Here is an 18,093-nt window from a genome sequence, read left to right as displayed (position 1 = left end):
TCCTGATAATTTATTTGCGCATAAGTATTGCTAGGATAAAGATAATCCATCTACCCTGAGAGTTGAGAGTATGCATGGATCCGGACTTTTGTACAAACAGGTAATAGAAGAAAAATAGAGAGAATGAAGGTGGCTAAGCAGGGTATACCGCATGGCTGTATAACACAATTGTAACCCATCACCAACAACTTGGCAAGAGTTCATGAGTGCAATTTATGCAATGAGAAAGTGCAACACAGAAAATCGATGATAAACAACACTTTCCAATAATCATAAATTGAAGAAATAAACTGAGGGATTGATTCTTGTTTATACACAATGTTCACTCATATGATTTACTCACACAATCAAATATTTACACAGCAAATAAACAGCAATGCAACCCAAGCAAAAGAGTAAAACGATCAATCTACAACGAAAGTTTCTTCAATTCTCAACCAATCTGAAACATAATCAACAAAAGAATCGGTAATAATTTAGCACTAGTGTGATGATATCCATTTACTAGATAACAAAAGCGATACTAAAAAGCCATACATTGTTGTATTCCGATACCAAAATTCGATATAACATCAACAACCAAATTAATTAATATATCTACTAATAATATTCAATAGTAGAGTTAATCAAAACATAACAAGCATAGAAAAGAGACAATAAATCAAGAAACAAGGATAAGCAATCAACCCACGATGTTCCGAAGCGCCCAATTCATCGACCGACAAAAGCCGAGAGCAAACCCTAGTAGCCCAGATCACGAAAACCGCCGCAACAACAAACCCAGCTGTAGTTCCAGTAGGAGGAAGAAACAACGAAGCCGCAGAGTAGATAACAATAGGCATCAAACAATACCCAACAACACTAACACAACGATAAAGATCCAAATTCCCATTTCTCCCAGCAAGAAAATTCAAGATCATGTAAAGAAAAATCGAAGAAATCGCAATCCAACCCAAAATCACACCAAATTGAACTTTCCCAGCGAGTAATTGAAACAACCCAAAAGCGATGTAGTACAAGAAGGGTCCAGAAAGATCGGGGTCTGAATGGAGAGATGAGTTGACACGAAAAGGGTTGAGTAAAGAGCGAGTTTTGCGCCAGATTAAGGAGGGGTTGATCTCGAGTTCTTCAAGGAGAGGGGGTTCGTCGGAAAAGAGGCCGCCGGAGGAGGAGGAGGAGGGGATGTCGTGGCGGAGGTGCGGTGGTGGGAAGGCGGAGGAGGAGGAGGAGGAGGCGGTGGCGGATCCGATGTCGAAGGACATGAAAGGGATGGAGGAAGGGGGGCGTTGGGGTTGGAATGGTGCGGTGGGGACTTGGCGTTGGTGGAGCATGTTAGGGTTCGGGGTGGCGGTCGCCGGAGATGGGCCGGACGACGGGAAGTTTACCGGCGGGATTGTGAATTCTTTCGGCATTTTGGTGGTGGTCGGATCTAGAAAGAGGAGAGAGAGAGGTGTATGAAAAAGAGTTTCGGAATTCGGAATAGCCTAATGTTTAACTGAGAATCTGACTATCTGAGATATGTATTCCAGGGGCAGTTAGGTAATTTAGTAAGGTGGGTAATAATTTTCATTACCTATTACACTATTACCTACTATAGACACCTAAATATGTCCCCAAGTCGAAATCCGACGACGAGGGAAGCCCTTTTTTTCCCATTTGGTTCTGGTTTAGTAGTATAATAAAGGAGTACTTAATTTTATTTTAAAATCCATTTAATCTAACTTTTCTAGCCCACATTTATTTTAATCTTAAGCCCAATCCATTTGTTTTAATCTTGATTCCTATTTTTATTCTTATTCTTATTTTCTAACTCAATTTTCTAAAAATAATCTAAATTATAAAGTAATTTGAGTTTGAAATAAACTTCTGAAGGTCTAAACGCGTTCAAAAATGTATTAAAAAGGATGAATTTTTATAAACCGTGACATACAAAGACTAGTTTTACTAAAACTCAAAAAGTTGAAATTTAGCGTATGGCGACGTTTGCATCGCGTCGCAGCGGGTTTCGTTGCGTCGATGTCCATCGTCACGCGACGTAACCATTGCCACATGATGATCCGGAGCTGGCGCGATGATCTTTTTGATTTAGACGATTTAATTTTTATCTTTTTCCGTTTATTTTTCTATAAATACCATGGCCTGTCGTGGGTTACGGACACCGTTTTTTGCTCGCATATTCCCTCATGCTCTAAATCTCCCAATCTCTCTCATAATCTTTCAAAATTCCTCCTCCGAGTGCTCCTATACATCAATACTTCACCCGAAACTCTATTGGCGGTCTACGGCGTGAAAGGTTGACCATAAACCTGATGGTTTCAGTCTAAACTCAATTTAATTTGTTTTCTTTAATTTAAATTAGTTTATTTCGATTTATATATTTTATTGAAGTTTACTAACCGTTTATTTATGACTTAGTTACAAGGTTTTGCAATCAAAGTAAGTAGATTTATTTATTCCTTTGTTTAATTTATTCTACGATATTTATTCTTGCTACCATCATGTTTAGGGGTTTTATTTTTAATTGTTAGTATCATGTTTAGGCGTTATATTAACCTTGTTGGTATCATGCCTAGGATTTTATTAATAATTGTTTAGTATCACGTTTAGGATGTTTAATTCGTTTCTCTAATTATTATTGAGTTGCTTCCAATAATTTTTATGCATGCTTATTTATTTTATATGATTTGTATTTATTTTTTTTAATCACCTATATTGCATGTTTAATTGGGAATGTGTAATTGAAAATCACGCCTAATAAGATATTTTCGACAACCGGTTTAGGTTCCCAGTAATCTTGTTGTTTAATTCAAGTGATCACAATAATTAGATTTATGTGAGCATTAAACATTTAACTGACTTAGATTAATTAGTTTGGAGCGAATTGAATCTTGTTTGTATGTCTTTTAATTTGCAAATAATACATGTCGCTATATGAATCGAGTAGAGGCCAATACGAGCGAAATTGGGTTCATGACTCAATCCGTACCATCATCCCTGAATATCTAGTTATGGTTCAGGGCCACTATGGAGTTAGTAATCTCATGGATTATGAATGGGGTTTAACCTTCATGGATCAAATTGTTGTTGACTTTTGGTTTGTCCCTTTTCGTGGTTGCCTTTAATGATCCATGAACGGTTTACGAGTTCCTTACAAACTTGTTGGCGGTTCCCAATTTTTTTGTCCCTATCGTATATTGTCAAATCCAACTTCCTGTGATTGCCAAGCATATTCACCACATGCTTAAATAGGCGCAATTCGAGCGACACCTACAGTACACCTATGCTTCATAATAATCACAATAGTAGTAGGTATTGCACACTCCCTCCGTTTCGTAATAATCGCAATAGTAGATATTGCACAAAGTTTAAGGAAATTTATAGAATAATCGCAATAGTAGATAAGCATTTAAGATGTTACTTAAAAGTGGTATTAATTTGGGAATGCATGACAAAATCACGCGGCAATCAGTGCAATTAATGTTCATTTTAATTTAATATTTCTACTTTTAATTATCTTACCCAATGCCCCCGGGGCATTCATAGCTTTTATGCAAGTACTATACTAACTCATCTCTGTCTCTCTCTTCTTTACAAACCTGCAAAAGTATTAGACGTACTTATCTGCCATGGGAGATTGTAAAGCTACTATTGGAAACAAATCTATCTTCTATCTATTAATAATATTATTAAAACTCAATGGGATAACATGGTATCGACATGTGCCATCCTTCCCTTAACATATTTGGCGCGACATGAGCAATGACATGTCAAGACCTATTCATCTATACTAAATGCCCAAAATCAATCCAAATTTATAATTGAGTTATAATTTGAACCATTAAATTTAAGAACGACATTTACCATCAAACTTTCAATGCCTCTTAATACTTATTATTCTTAACAGAATGATTTAACTATGCGTTTTAACTTTCTAATTTGACTGTAGCTAGTGGCGGATCCACGAAGGCACAAGGGGTAGCACATGCTACCCCTAAAAAAAAGTTCAAAGAGACTGGTTATTTCAGATAACCGATCTCTTAAAAGGATGCCATAACAGCTAGTATAACACAATGAAACAAATGCACGCTGGTTTGCATGTTACAATCAAAGAGACTAATCAAATAAACAGATCTCTGTGGTTCTGATTTTACTTTTTTTAAAACAAACTTTTTTTACTTTTTTTTTTAACAAAATCAATACAAAGTACTTTTCATTATATTTGTGCATATATATTTTTTTTTTGAAAGACTTTCATTCAAGTTATTAAAAAATTATTAGTAATCTATGATTTTTTATTATAAAATATATTTACTTATACTTTAATTAGTTTTGAATCATCTTGTTTATGGAAACAAACTACTCCTTGGAGCGTTAGGGTAGGGTATCAAGATGTCCTAGAAACTATGTCCAAGTATTGTCCAAATGTTCTTCGGCTCCGCCTAGCACGGGTATGTCCGAGAGCTCCGCCTTGCACAAGTATGTCCGAGAGCTAGACCTGCAAAACAGAGAAGGTTAGCTGCCCCGGGGGTGTGACCCGGTAAAGCCCCTCCAATGCTTAAGTCAGCGAGTGTACTTCTAAAGAGAGAAAGTAGAGAGAGAGTGTACTTAGAAAGAGAAAGTAGAGAGAGAAGGAGAGAGAATTAGGAAAAAAGTCCCTCTCATTAATGAATGATGAGCTATTTCTAGTTGTACTTTTCAGATGGCAAAGTTGTACTTGAGTGGAGAGATTAGGGGTAAATCTGTACTTTACCATGACTAATGATGGGCTGGATCTTGGAGGGGTATTTTCGTCATTTTAGGTCACTGGGCCTAGTACAATGGACTTGACCCAAATATTTAGCCCCACGTGAGATATGTGAACGAGACCGCATGAAGTTCGGATGTCACGCGAAATGAGCGAATTTGAGGTTGAGAAGCTGTCATGTGTGCTGGAATAGCTTTTTAGGCGTACCCGAGGGCTAAAATAAGCCCCAGGCGACTTGCAAGGGTGAATACCAGCCCCAAGCACTGCATAAGAGGTGTTTTAGTTGCAATAGTTGGGCTGTTTTGATAAATAGTCTGAGAGCTAAGCCTAATAATGGATGATGGTTTACAGACAGCTGAGAGCTTTTCTCTTTTTCAATAATCTTCTGAGGGTTGAGCCCCTTGTATATTGCTAAAGGCATGACTTGGACTGATTTTCGGCTAAGCTTTGTATTAAGAATAAATTGATGACAGTTGAACGCTAATTAGCTTGTAATTAAGCTTAATCTTCCATTAGTGACATTTTGGGCTCAAGTATCACTTAAGCCCACCTGAGCTAGGGTTTTGAGGAGATCACTTCTCTTCTCTTTTCAATACATGAGTACCCTCACTTATTTCATTTGTTCATTCTTGCCTTAGAGAAATTCACAAAATCCTCTCCAATTATTCTCCCAATTTCTTGAGAGTTTAAGTGTTCAAGTCACATCGCTCGAATTCATCCAAGTTCATTGAGATCTTTGTAGGTATGTGAAAAATTTGTATCTTTTGATTTTTTTTGTAGGTCTGAAAGCTATTTTTATGTTTTTGAATTTTGTACCTGGGATTTTTTGAATTTCTGATTTGCCTAGCCGAGGGAGTTTACCATTTTTTTTCCTTTTTTTTTAAATTTCGGCTAGGCTGAGCGGGACGAAGGGGAGCCTGTATTTCAATTGTGTGAAATTGTCGAGTAGGTAGTGGTTAGGTCGAGGGCTTAGGTTGCTGTGAGGTAAGGGGTATAGAGAGAGAGAGAGAGAGAATGGCGGGCGCTTGAGAAAAAGGGGAAGCCGAGGGCTCGGCTTAGAAGATATGCTTAGGGGCCGGCCTTCGGATCTTGGGGTAGAGAAAATATAGGCAGAGCGGAGGTGAGGGATGCCTTGTGGTCGATATGTGTGGTAAGGGCGCATAATGTTGAGAGCTCATCGGTTAGGTGATGCGGAATTAGGCCAAGCGCTCGGCTTAGCTTAGGTGATTGTCAAGTGCTGGGATGTTTGTGAGAGTATTAGGCTAAGCAAAGAGAGCAAGATCGAGTAAGAGAAAGAAAACCAAGAGAGCTGAGCGTTGAGGGTAGGATCTGTTAGCTCTTAGGTCGGATTAGCCGAGAGATAAGAGGGATAATATTTGCTTGGTTGAGAGATAGAGATGTGAGTTGAGAGGAACCGAGGGCTAGGTATTGAGGCCGAGGGCCTTGAGTAGCAGCTAAATGGCCGAGGGGTTGTGACTTGTGAGTGCTACGATGCACCCATGTGCTGAGTGCTGAGGGGAGAACATATTAGTGGAGTGATGCTTAGGCTGGGCGCTCGGCTTCTTATACTTAGACTTCTTCTTCTTCTTCTTCTTCTTAGTATATATATATATATATATATATATATATATATATATGTATATATATATATATATGTATATATATATATATATATGTATATATATATATATATATGTATATATATATGTATGTATACATATATATATATGTATATATATATATATATATACATATATATATATATACATATATATATACATATATATACATATATATATACATATATATAAATATACATGTATATATACATATACATATATATGTACATATATATATATATATGTATATACATATATATATATGTATATACATATATATATGTATGTATATATATATGTATAACCGAGAGCTGACTAGCCGAGGGTCTGGGGTATAGGCCGAAGGGGTTGTCTACGAAGAGTTACTTGGCACTTGGGTGGCTTGGGCTTGCATTGTCCGAAGGGTTATCAAGCCTTGTTAGCGGGGCCGGATCCCTACATTTTTTCCTTTAATGCTGAATTGCTGAGAGGGTAGGTGGTAGGCATGCCAAAGGCCATGGCCAAGATAGGCGGAGGGAGTAGTTGGCTTAGCTAAGAGATGCGGGCCTTGCGATGAGCGAGAGAGCCGAGGGGGTGTGATGTTAGGCCGAGGGGGTGCTGTGATGGCCGAGGGCTTGTTGATGCCAAGGTGCTAGCGCAATGCCGAAGGCCCAACCTTGTTGGTCGAGCGCTAGGATAGCGAGAAACTAGGACGCTGAGCGGAGAGAGAATGAGAATTGTGTGGGCAACCTTAGTCGTGGGCTTGACAGCAATGCCCAAGTGCTGAGGGCCTGGGCTTGAACTTTTATTTTTAAATGCCGAAGGCCTAGCTCTTTATATAAATGTCGAAAGCTTTCAATCTTGAAGCTGGGCTTGCCTTGGTGCGGGGTAAGACTACCTGACTTACTAAGTCCGAGGGCTTGGCATAGCGATTGAGCTCTTGGCTTCTCTCTTAAAATCTGTTGAGAGCTTTTGCCTAGCTTGGTAGAATTTTTGTGACGTTTTAGCTTTATTTGAGTTTGTTGTGAAATGATGAAGGCTTAGCTTGTACAAGAGTTTATATATGAATTTTATCTCAGCTAAGCTTGACCCTTGAGAATTATCTAACATTTGAAATTTTGTTGATGTTGTAGGCATACTTTCCCCCGGGGTGAGCTTGATTTGCTTCAAGAGAAAATATTCCGGCCTCTCTGACCACTTGGTGAGCATTCTATACTTAGTTTTTAAAACTCCAAGTATCATATCTTCATGTTTAGTAATTGTTTGCTATTTCTCTATGTATGCTTGAATGTTCCTCGGCTGCGCAATTGATGATGTTAAGCTTTAGAGGTATGCCTGTTGTGCTTTACATTGGAGCATTTTTCAGGTAATCTTGAGTTGTGTTATGCATGTGTTATGAACGACCAAACGACTCAAGATTATTCGGATCTTCTCCCCGACCTTATCTCATATGACTTATCAAAGGAAATCTGGTCGGGGGGGAGGCTTGTAGCGAATGTGATTGGTAGTAGTGGTGATGTATCTATTACTTCAGGTGTGCCACCTTCTTACATGCCATCCCCTCCCTCTGAGCATAATTTAGGCTTTGATTATTATTTGCCTCCTTCCCCTTGGGAAGTTTCTCTTGCATATGAACCGACTGTTAGGGTTGTTTGAACAGATTGCTTGTTGATGGAGTGGTGACTATGTCAAGTGAGGATGATACATCTACTATTTCTCTTGGGGCGCCGGTGCCCTTTAGGTCGCCTGTTAGGAGGATTAGCCCTTCTATGTGTTTTCCCTCCGTCGCCTGGCTTAGATCATTGTCGGAAGGAACTAGGCAATTGCAAACCCAATATAATATTAAGAAACCCTTTCTCATTTCTCCCCCTGGGGGTGATAACACTATAGATAACCCTCCACCCGGGTGTATAGTTGTATATAAGGATTGTTTGGATAATGGGTTGAGGTTTCCTCTGCATCCCTTTGTTGAGGAATTGTTGATAGAATACAACTTGTGCATTACTCAACTTGTTGCCAACTCTTGGTTGACAATAAACGCCTTTATAGCCACTTGTAGTATACACGGCATGCCTTGTACTATAACTGCCTTTAGGAACATTCATAGACTTCAGGAGATCCCAGGTAATGCTGATAGCCATGGGTGTTATGCTTTTCATGATAAGGAGTTCTACCTTACCATACATACCAAGCTTTCAAACCAAAAGGGTTTCCGCCGTGCCTTCCTCTTCATTTTCCATGCGGGGGGTTGGAGAATACCTTGAGACCATAGCGGCTTGCCTAGGGTTGGTTTGAACTACAATGTCCCTGCCATGAGTGTTGATTAAGCCATAGGTGCTATTTGGTTGCAATCTCTTAAGGAAAAAGGATCGAAAGAGAAGCGTCCGACCATGTGGATTTTGAAGGATAGGCATTTCAAGAAGGAGCGCTTCTTGAGTGTTGTGGGCTTAAGCCATGCTTATGATAGGGATAGGACTTTCTTTTGCTTATTTAAGAATTTTTAACTCTCCATATCTTCCTCCCCGGGTTTCATGTTATGACTAACACGTTGTTTTGCAGGTGTTGCTTATAGTCAACTTAAAGACAAGCTTCAAAGAAAGATGGCTGCTGCAAACTATTGAGCTGCGAAGTTCAAGCTAAGGTTGCCTTGAACAAAGAAGATATGAACATTCCTACTCCTCCCTTGGTATGCACCTTGTTTTTTTTAAGGAGTTTATTTTCATTCCTAACTGCTTGCTCGCTTTGTCTTAATAACTTGTGCTTTTCCTTTTTAGAACCCGAAGACCATGAAGAAACCGGTTGAGAGGGACAAAGGATCTTCCCAAGCCCTGACTGTTGAGGTAGGGGATCAGGGATCCCTCCAAGTTTCCCCTGTCGTTTCCCAGCGCGCCGAGTTATGAAACCGGAAGAAGCAGGCCTCAGGGGAAGCGTCCTCGAGTTGATGAAGGCGGGGACGAAGATGAGGGCGAAAAAGAGGGTGAGGGTGAGGGCCCTGCGTATTTATTCGCGAGGTCTTTCTTAACTCATCTTCAGGCAGGTCACAGGCCCATGGTGCAAGAGTTCATGTCTGGCTTTGCCACCGCAAATGATGAGGCGGGAAGTTAGGAGGAACCCGGACAAGGCCCTTGTTAGTGCATTTGACGGCTACCTAAAGGTACTTTTCATTTTTTATATGTCGTGATTACTTTCCCTTCTTTCGGGTAGTTTGAGTTAACTGTTTGTTTTTAATGTAGGCCGGCGTGACTATGGTGGTGCTGGCTGGGGAATATCGGAGAAGCGCTCATTAGGATGTTGAACAGCTTCGGACCGAGCTTTCGAGGGCAAGAAATAAGATTCATCAATTGAAGTAGGACCTCAAATTGGCCAAGGAAGGGCTGGATAAGGCCAAGAAAGCTCTTGCTGATGCCAATGAGGCCAGAGGTGCTCGAATCAAGACCCTTGAGGCCAATGTTGATGCCGGAACCAAGGAGAAGGACAAGGCAACTAAAGAGCTTAAGAAGAAGAGGATTGAGCTGATAAAAGTAAAGAAGGAGTTGGCCGAGGCTCAGGAGAAGGTAAGAAATCTCACCCAGGCCCTGGAGCAGACTCAGGAGGAGGTGATTGCTGCATAGAAGGCGACCCCGGATTTTAATGAACTTAAGGCCAGCCTAGGGTATGAGGCCTTTGAGGCCGGTGTTGCTGATGTTCAGGGCCATCTGGAGATGGCCTTTAAGGCCTTGGGGTTACATGAGTCTTATCATGCGGTGCGGGATAAGGTAAGAGCTCTCATTGCGGAAGCCAAGGCAGAGGCACAGAGGAGGGCTTTAGCTGAGCAGGGCCAGCCTAGCCAGCCTGATGAGTAGTTACTCCGGCTTGGCTCCTTGTATTTGATTTGCTTTACTTATCTTCTCGGACTTTACTTAGACTTTTAGTATTTTTATATTTTTGAGATGTGTTTGACCATGTTACACTTGATCTCCTGTTTGATGAACATTTTATCTTTTGGCTTAGCTTTTGATATTTAATGAAATCTCATGTCCTCAGCTTTGCCTTGTTGTGCTTGCATCTTGTCTAATGCTTATGAAATGTTGAACTTTATGGGCTATAATCGCATTTAGAGTAGGATGAGGGCTAAACAAACCCCATATTACTGATTCACGAGAGAGGCGCTATCTTTTATCAAAGACGAAAGAGAGCTTGTTTTTCTTGTATTTTTATACAAGTCAAGGGGCTAAACGAGCCCTAAGTTATAGATGTATGATACTTAGGCTATCTGACAATAGGGATAGGCTAGGGGCTAAAATGAGCCCCAGGTTAGAAGTTGTATGAGAGTTGGGCTATCCCAATTCTTGGGATAGTCTGAGGGCTAAACGAGCCCTAAGTTATTGAGTGTGTGAGAGCTACGCTATTCCTTTCTTAGGATAGGCTGAGGGCTAAACGAGCCCCAAGTTATATTAATGACTTAGCCAGGACGCTATCTCAAGTATATGAGTATAAGCTAGCATCTTGCCTCAAACATTGGAACAAATTTGTTATTGATAACTCGGTGAATCGGAATGCCCCATGTTGGGAATCTAGTGCTTTGGATGTATGTTGGCTATGCTAATAAGCGATATGTAATAAAGAATATATTACAAGTAACAAAATAACAAAGATGCAAAAAGTAGGGGGCTAACATCTCAACTAAGGGGGTTTTTATATTAACATAATAAAACAAAAAACATTACAATGATGCACTATTAAAAAATTGATATCCTCGTATTGGTTCTTATTGCCCCTAGGGCATCATTGTAAGGGAAAGACATGCTCAAACATAGAACCTTCGTAAGTTATCTGTCTTCCATGGCTGAGGGAGATCCTTGCCATTAAGAGTCTGTAAGCGAAAGGTTCCCGGGCGAATGACTTTCTTTATCTTGTAAGGTCCTTCCCAATTTAGGCTTAGCTTTACCAATGCGGGGGGTCTTGTAAGGGAAAGACATGCTCAAACACAGAACCTTCGTAGGTTATCTGCCTTCCATGGCCGAGGGAGATCCTTGCCATTAAGAGTCTGTAAGCAAAAGGTCCCTGGGCGAATGACTTCCTTTATCTTGTAAGGTCCTTCCCAAATTAGGCTTAGCTTTCCCAATGCGGGGGGTTTGCCAGCAGCTTCACATTTTCTGAGTACCCAATCACCCTTATCTAGGGGTTTAGCCTTGACCGTATTGTTGTAGTAACGAGTGACCCTCTGCTTTTATGCTATGGAGCGAAGCAGGGCATCTCATCTTATCTCTAGGAGTAGGTCTAGGGCTAAGGGCTTTAATTCATCGTTTTGGGCATGATCATTGAAGGTGACCCTAGGGGATAGGACCCCAACTTCCGCCGGAAGCATAGCATCGCTTCCATATACTAAGGTAAAAGGAGTTTGCCCCGTAGCTTCCTTGGTAGTGGTACGAATGGACCACAAGATTCCGGGTAGGTCATCAACCCAAGAACCCTTTGTACCTTTAAGCATTGTCTTTAGCCCCTTCAAGGTTGTTTTATTAGATGCCTCGGCTTGCCCATTGGTTTGGGGTCGGCATACAGCTGAAAACCTTGTTCGAATTCTAAATCGCCCACAATATTCTCTTGTTGGCTTGCTGTTGAATTGACGGCCATTGTCTGAGATTAAGATCTGGGGTACCCCGAAGCGAGTGATAATGTTTCTCCATATAAAGTTCTGAATTTTCTTATCAGTGATTGTTGCCATCAACTCGGCCTCAACCCACTTAGTAAAATAATCAATAGCTACTATCAGAAACTTCCTTTGTCCCGAGGCCACAGGGAAAGACCCTAGGATATCCATGCCCCAACGATCAAAGGGTAAGACTGATTGAATGCTCGTGAGGGTGTTGGCTGGGAGATGGGGGATGTCAGCGAACATTTGGCATCTATCACATTTCTTGACAAGTTTCATGGCATCGTGCCTCAGGGTTGGCTAATAAAACCCGGCCCTCAGCGCTTTCTCAGCTATGGTTCTTCCACCTTGATGGTTGTCGCATGCCCCTTCATGAATTTCCCTGAGAACATAATTTCCCTCCTCTGGGGTGATACATTTGAGCAATGGATGCGTGAAGGATTTCTTGTAAAGGACCCCATCATGTAGTATAAACCACTCAGCACGCTTTTTGATGGTCTGATAGCCGGGGGTATGAGTTGGCAATTCCCCTTTCAAGCAAAGAATGATTTGGTCCATCCAAGTGTCCCCTCTATCGTTTTCCATAATAATAGGCTCATGGGTACTTGGCTTATCTAGGACTTCCCACATGATGGTTCGAGGGGTTGTTCCCTCGGTTGAGCTTGCCATACGAGCAATAGCATTGGCTTGCTGATTTTTCGAGCGGGGAATATGCTTTATCTCAAAACTTTCAAACGTCTTTGCAAGCTTCTCAGACTTTTCAAAATAGGCCTTCATATTCTCTTCTTTTACTTCAAATTCTTTTGTCATCTGCCCCACAATGAGCTGGGAGTCTGAGCATACTTGAACTTAGAGGTGGCTAGTGGGCCGGGTTGGACCCAGCCCACCCTGACCCGTACGGCTGGTGGGTCATGTGGGTCCAACCCGATTTTAACCCGGTACCAACCCAGCACAACCCAGGTTTAGCCCGGGTTGTGTCGTGGGTCCAAAATTTTCGACACAACTCATTTCATCCCAGCTCGTTTTAACCCGTTTGATTCGGCCCAACTCGCACAACCAGTTTTGATCCATTTAATTCGACATAACTAGCCCATGAACCCACCCAACCCGACCCAGCTCTCATGACCCAGCCAACCCGCACGGCCCACGACTCAGCCCACCCCGCACGCACGACCCACCTAACTCGCATGGCCCACCCACCCAACCCACACGGCCCACACAAACTTCTTATTATAAGTATCGGAGTGGTTTGATTAAATTATTTTGTACTTTTGATGGTCGTGTTAGTTTTACAAGTGATACATGAAGTTCTTGTTTTGGCGAATCTTTTCTTTGCATTACTGCTCATTGGGTTGATTATGATTAGTTTATTAAAAAACATATACTTTGTTTTCAAGCTATGGAAGAAAGGCATACTAGTTTTAAGATCAAATTAAAGTTTGTATTATGGATTGTTTAAGAGAATTTCACTTGAATGGTAAATTTTATTCTTTGTCTCTTGATAATATAACTGCAATCACAATGTGTATTAACTATTTGAAAAGTGACTCTAAGTTGAATTTGTTATTGGGTGGTAATCTCTTGCACGTTAGATGTTGTGCACATATTTTAAATTTGTCTATTCAAGAGGGTCTCGGTGAGTTGCAACCATTGTTAAACTCAATTAGATCGAACTGTTATAAAATGAATTAGGATTACTTCCTCGGTTATATGGAAGTACATGGCTATGAAAAAAAAGAGGTCTTAAGAAAATACAATGATCTATTGATACCCCTACCCGTTGGAATATAATTCTACTATCAATTTGTTGAATGATGCTATAAAGTATCGTGACGTTTTGACCCAACTTTACAATGAGACTCGTGTTGATCCTAATGAGTTAATAACCGAAAGTCATTGGACTAATGCCTCTTTTGTTCGTGGTGTTTTAAATGCTTTTGATAATGCAACTCATATTTTCTCTTATACCTATGAGCCTAACATTCATTTACTCATATTGGCGTGTGTTAAAGTTGTTCACACCAACGAAGAGCATATGAAAATTGATGGACTTTGTCCCGTTCTTGATAGTATGAAACGTAAATGGCATACTTATTTTAGTGAATTCTCAATTATTTATGGAATCGCTGCTATTCTTGACCTCGATGTCAAAGCTGAAGGTTTGGAAAATCTTTTAGAATTATAAGAATTACGTTGGCTTTGATTCCTTATTTTGTGATATAAGGATACGTAGGCATCTTAATTAAGAGCAAGCCATCAAATTGTTAATTTTGTAAAAATTAAACAACCTTAAAAATAAATATGTGCAAAATATTATTTCAAAACAAAAGTTCAAAATAAAAAACATACTTGGATATTTGACCCACACAACCCACTTAGCCATTTGGCCCACCCGATCCTAACCCGCGAACCAGATCAACCCAAACCCACGAACCCCACCTGACCCTAACCCAACCAACTTACAAACCCAGCTCGACCCACCCTCCAACCCACCTAACCCATGAACCCAGCTCGACCCATCGTGTATCATGAAACCCCAACCCGCGACCCACATAACCTTAACCCAGCTCGCACAACCCGCACGGTGGACACCTCTACTTGAACTGACTTGATCTTCATGAATTGACACAAATTTAGCCCCAAGATAAGAGCTTCATATTCAGCTTCATTATTGGATGCATGAAAAGCGAACTTGATGGCATATTCAAATTTCTCTCCGTCCGGGGAGGTGATGACTAGCCCAGCCCCACTCCTGGCCTTAATAGACAACCCATCAACATAAAGAGTCCAGGGGGTTGAGGTGTCCATTGGGGTAGGCTTGTGGGAGCATTCTGCAATAGAGTCGGCTAAGGCTTGGGCTTTTATAGCTTTGCGGGGATCAAATTCAATGCCGAAGTCTACTAGTTTGTCTAACCAATCTGTCATCCGAGAGGAATGATTCTTACTTTCTATCACTTTCTTAATAGGCTGGCTAGTGAGCACTTTGATTGGGTGTGCTTGAAAGTATGGCTTCAACTTCCTACTAGCCATCACTAAAGCGTACACCACTTTCTCGATGATAGTGTATCTTGTCTCAGCCCCTCAGAGAGCATGGCTGACAAAGTAGACGGGTAATTGGCCTTCCTCCCTTTCGGCCACAAAAACCGCACTCAAGGAATAGTCAGATATGGCCAAAATGTCTCCCCAGGCAGGGGGCTAACAAGCTTCGGGGTATTCATTAAGTTCTCTTTCAATTGCTGGAAGGCTTTTTCAGCTTCCTCATCCCACATGAACTTAGGCCGCTTAAGGGCCTTGAAAAAAATAAGCTTTTGTCGGCTGAATGGGATAGAAACCTTCCAAGCGCAGCTAAGAAACCCGTGAGGCGCTACACTTCTTTAACGTTCAGGGGGGATTCCATGTCAAGGATTGCTTGAATTTTGTCCAGGTTGGCATCAATGCTACACTGATCTACCATAAAGCCGAGGCACTTCCCCCCCTTGTACCCCGAAGACACATTTGCTGGGGTTGAGCTTCATTTTATATTTTCTAAGGGTGGTGAATGTCTCCCTTAGGTCTGCTATGTGATCTGAGCTTTATTTTCTTTTAACTATCATGTCATCAACATAGGCTTCAATATTTCGGCCCAGCTGTCCTTCAAAGATCTTGTTCATCAAGCGGTCGTATGTAGCCTTAGCGTTTTTCAAGCCGAAGGGCATGACATTATAGCAATACACCCCCTGACTTGTGATGAAAGATGTGTGGGCTTGATTTCTCTTGGACATGGGAATTTGATGATACCCGACATTGGCATCCATAAAACTCAGGAGGGCATGACTGGCGGTCGAATCCACTAACCTGTCAATCTTTGGCAGAGGGTGATCATTCTTTGGGCAAGCTTTGTTCAAGTCTGTAAAGTCCACGTACATGCGTCAAGAGCCGTTTGGCTTTTTTACAAGCACAACATTGGATAACCACTCAGTGTATTGGCATTATCGAATAAAACCCGCTTCGACAAGCTTTTTGACCTCTGCTGCTGCTGTTTGGTTTCTCTCCGGCCCGGCATGCCTTAGATTTTGCTTGATTGGCTTGTAGCCTTCCTTGATGTTCAACTCATGAGTCATGATTTTGAGGTCTATGCCCGACATCTCGTCTACTGTAAAAGCGAAGACATCCTGAAATTCTCTAAGTGTTTTAATGATTTTCTCCCTAAGTTGGGGGGTCTAAGTTCTTTCCCACTCTTACAATCCGAGCGGGATCACCTCCTAAGGGTATGATTTCATCTTCCTCAGTAGGCTTAGGCCTGCCATACTGCTTAGGGTTCTCAGCCATGTATATGCTCATCACTGGTGGTGGTGATTCATTTACCTCCATTGCCTTTCGCTTAGACCCCTTATCCTCTTGATTGACCGAGGCTTCAGGTTGTCTCAAGCTGTCCACGTAGCATCTTCTCCCTTCATACTGATCTCCATATAACTTCCCAACAGAGCCATTATCAGTTTCTAATTGGAGAAGTAGATGATAGGTTGAGATGGCGACTTTGACCTTGTTGAGTAAGGGCCGGCCGATGATCATGTTGTATGTCAAAGGAGTGTCAAAAACTAAGAATGTGAATACCAAGCTTCTTCATTTCCCCTTCTCCCCTAGGTGGATTGGTAGCTTGATTGTTCCCAAGGGATAAACATGTTGCCCCTCGAATCTGACTAATGGCTTCTCAAGGGGTGTGAGGTCTCCTCTGCCAAAACACATCTGTTCAAGGCACTTCCAAGTAATTATGTCAGCTGAGCTCCCACTATCCACCAAGATCTTCTTAACATTGGCACTGACCATCTTCATATGAATCACTAGAGGGTCATCATGGGGCCTTTGGATCTTCTTGGCAGCATCATCCCTGAATACCATGAGGTGGTCTTTAGGGGTGGATGTAGGGGTGCCAATATCATAGATGGGCTCCTCTAGCGACCCCAAATGACTTTTGCGTGCTCTATTAGACAAGCCCCCAGAAGCATACCCTCCGGCTATAACATTGATGCTTATGTTGGTGTTGGTTGAGCTATGAACCTCTTGCGCGACTCTGGAAGATTTGCTTTTTTGTTTGTCTCTTGGAGGATCCTTGAGGTATCGGTTAAGCTTGCCTTCATCTGCTAGCTTATCAAGTGCTCTCTTGAGTTCACGACAATTCCGGGTGGTATGACCACCTTCTCGATGGTACTCGCACCACAGTTTTTTGTTTCTTTGTTCTATTGGCGTGTTCATTGGATTCAGCTTGGGGAGGATAGCCTTGGTTTTTATGTCCGTATAGATATCACGCCTATCAGCATTGTATCTAAGCCCTTCATCATTACTCTCGACCCTCCTAGGCTTTCTGTTTTTGTTTTCTTGGTAGTTGTCATCATGCTTCCTCTTCCCTTTATCCTTAGCGGAGGGAGTCTTGCACACATCAGTGGCCTCGATGATGCTCTCGGCTCCCTCCATAGCCTTGGAGAAGGAGGTGACTTTATCATGAACAAGCTCGAACTTCAGCTTGTTAGACCTGAGCCTAAAGAGAAGGGCTGTGAAGGCAACGTTATCCCGGAGGTCTGGTATGAGCTGAGACTCGATGTTGAATCTTTTGATATAATCTTCTAGACTTTCATTCTCCCCTTGTTTCACAGTCATCAAGTGAACACTAGTCTTTGTCAGCCTACTGCCAGCGGTGATATGCTTCTTGAACAAGGTGGATAACTTCTCAAATGTCTTGATGCTCCCTGGGGCGAGGTTATTGAACCAAGTCTGAGCAATGACCTTGAGGGTGGTAGGAAAGAACCTACACCATGATGCCTCACACTCGGTTTCGACACCCATTTGTGCCTTGTAAGCATTCAAATGGTCTGTCGGGTCAGTTTTACCATCATAGGGCTCCAAAGTAAGTATCTTGACCTTAGGAGGAATTGGGGTATTCATGATCTCTTGACTGAAGGGAGTGATGTTCTTAACAGTTCCAAGCCTCCCCGGCTGGGGGAAGGGGGAACGTTTAGGACTTCCACTTGCTGAGTGAGCAGGTCGAGCGGAGGTCCCTCTTCTTTACCTTGAAGTGGCCGAGTTAGCTAAGCTATCACGGTATCTGGTTAAGACATGATGAGAGTGAACTCTAGTTCGACCTC

General features: G+C 41.7%; 2 protein-coding genes across 2 annotated transcripts; both read right to left on the bottom strand.

Annotated features, from left to right (window-relative positions):
• Positions 1-410: 410 nt before the first annotated feature.
• Positions 411-1,514, bottom strand: LOC110685961 (protein YIPF5 homolog). Its single transcript, XM_021862512.1, has one exon. The coding sequence runs from the start codon at positions 1,410-1,412 to the stop codon at positions 627-629; it is 786 nt and encodes a 261-aa protein (XP_021718204.1). The 5' UTR covers positions 1,413-1,514; the 3' UTR covers positions 411-626.
• A 15,062-nt stretch (positions 1,515-16,576) lies between these two features.
• LOC110686295 lies at positions 16,577-17,893 on the bottom strand. The gene has a single exon (XM_021862904.1). It carries the CDS (start codon positions 17,891-17,893, stop codon positions 16,577-16,579), a length of 1,317 nt encoding a protein of 438 aa, XP_021718596.1.
• Positions 17,894-18,093: the final 200 nt, after the last annotated feature.

Source organism: Chenopodium quinoa, unplaced genomic scaffold, assembly GCF_001683475.1.
Source record: "Chenopodium quinoa cultivar QQ74 unplaced genomic scaffold, ASM168347v1, whole genome shotgun sequence".
In the NCBI taxonomy this organism is placed as follows: Eukaryota; Viridiplantae; Streptophyta; class Magnoliopsida; order Caryophyllales; family Amaranthaceae; genus Chenopodium; species Chenopodium quinoa.
Note: the sequence above shows the minus strand (reverse complement) of the source record. Positions and strands in the feature narration are given on the sequence as shown.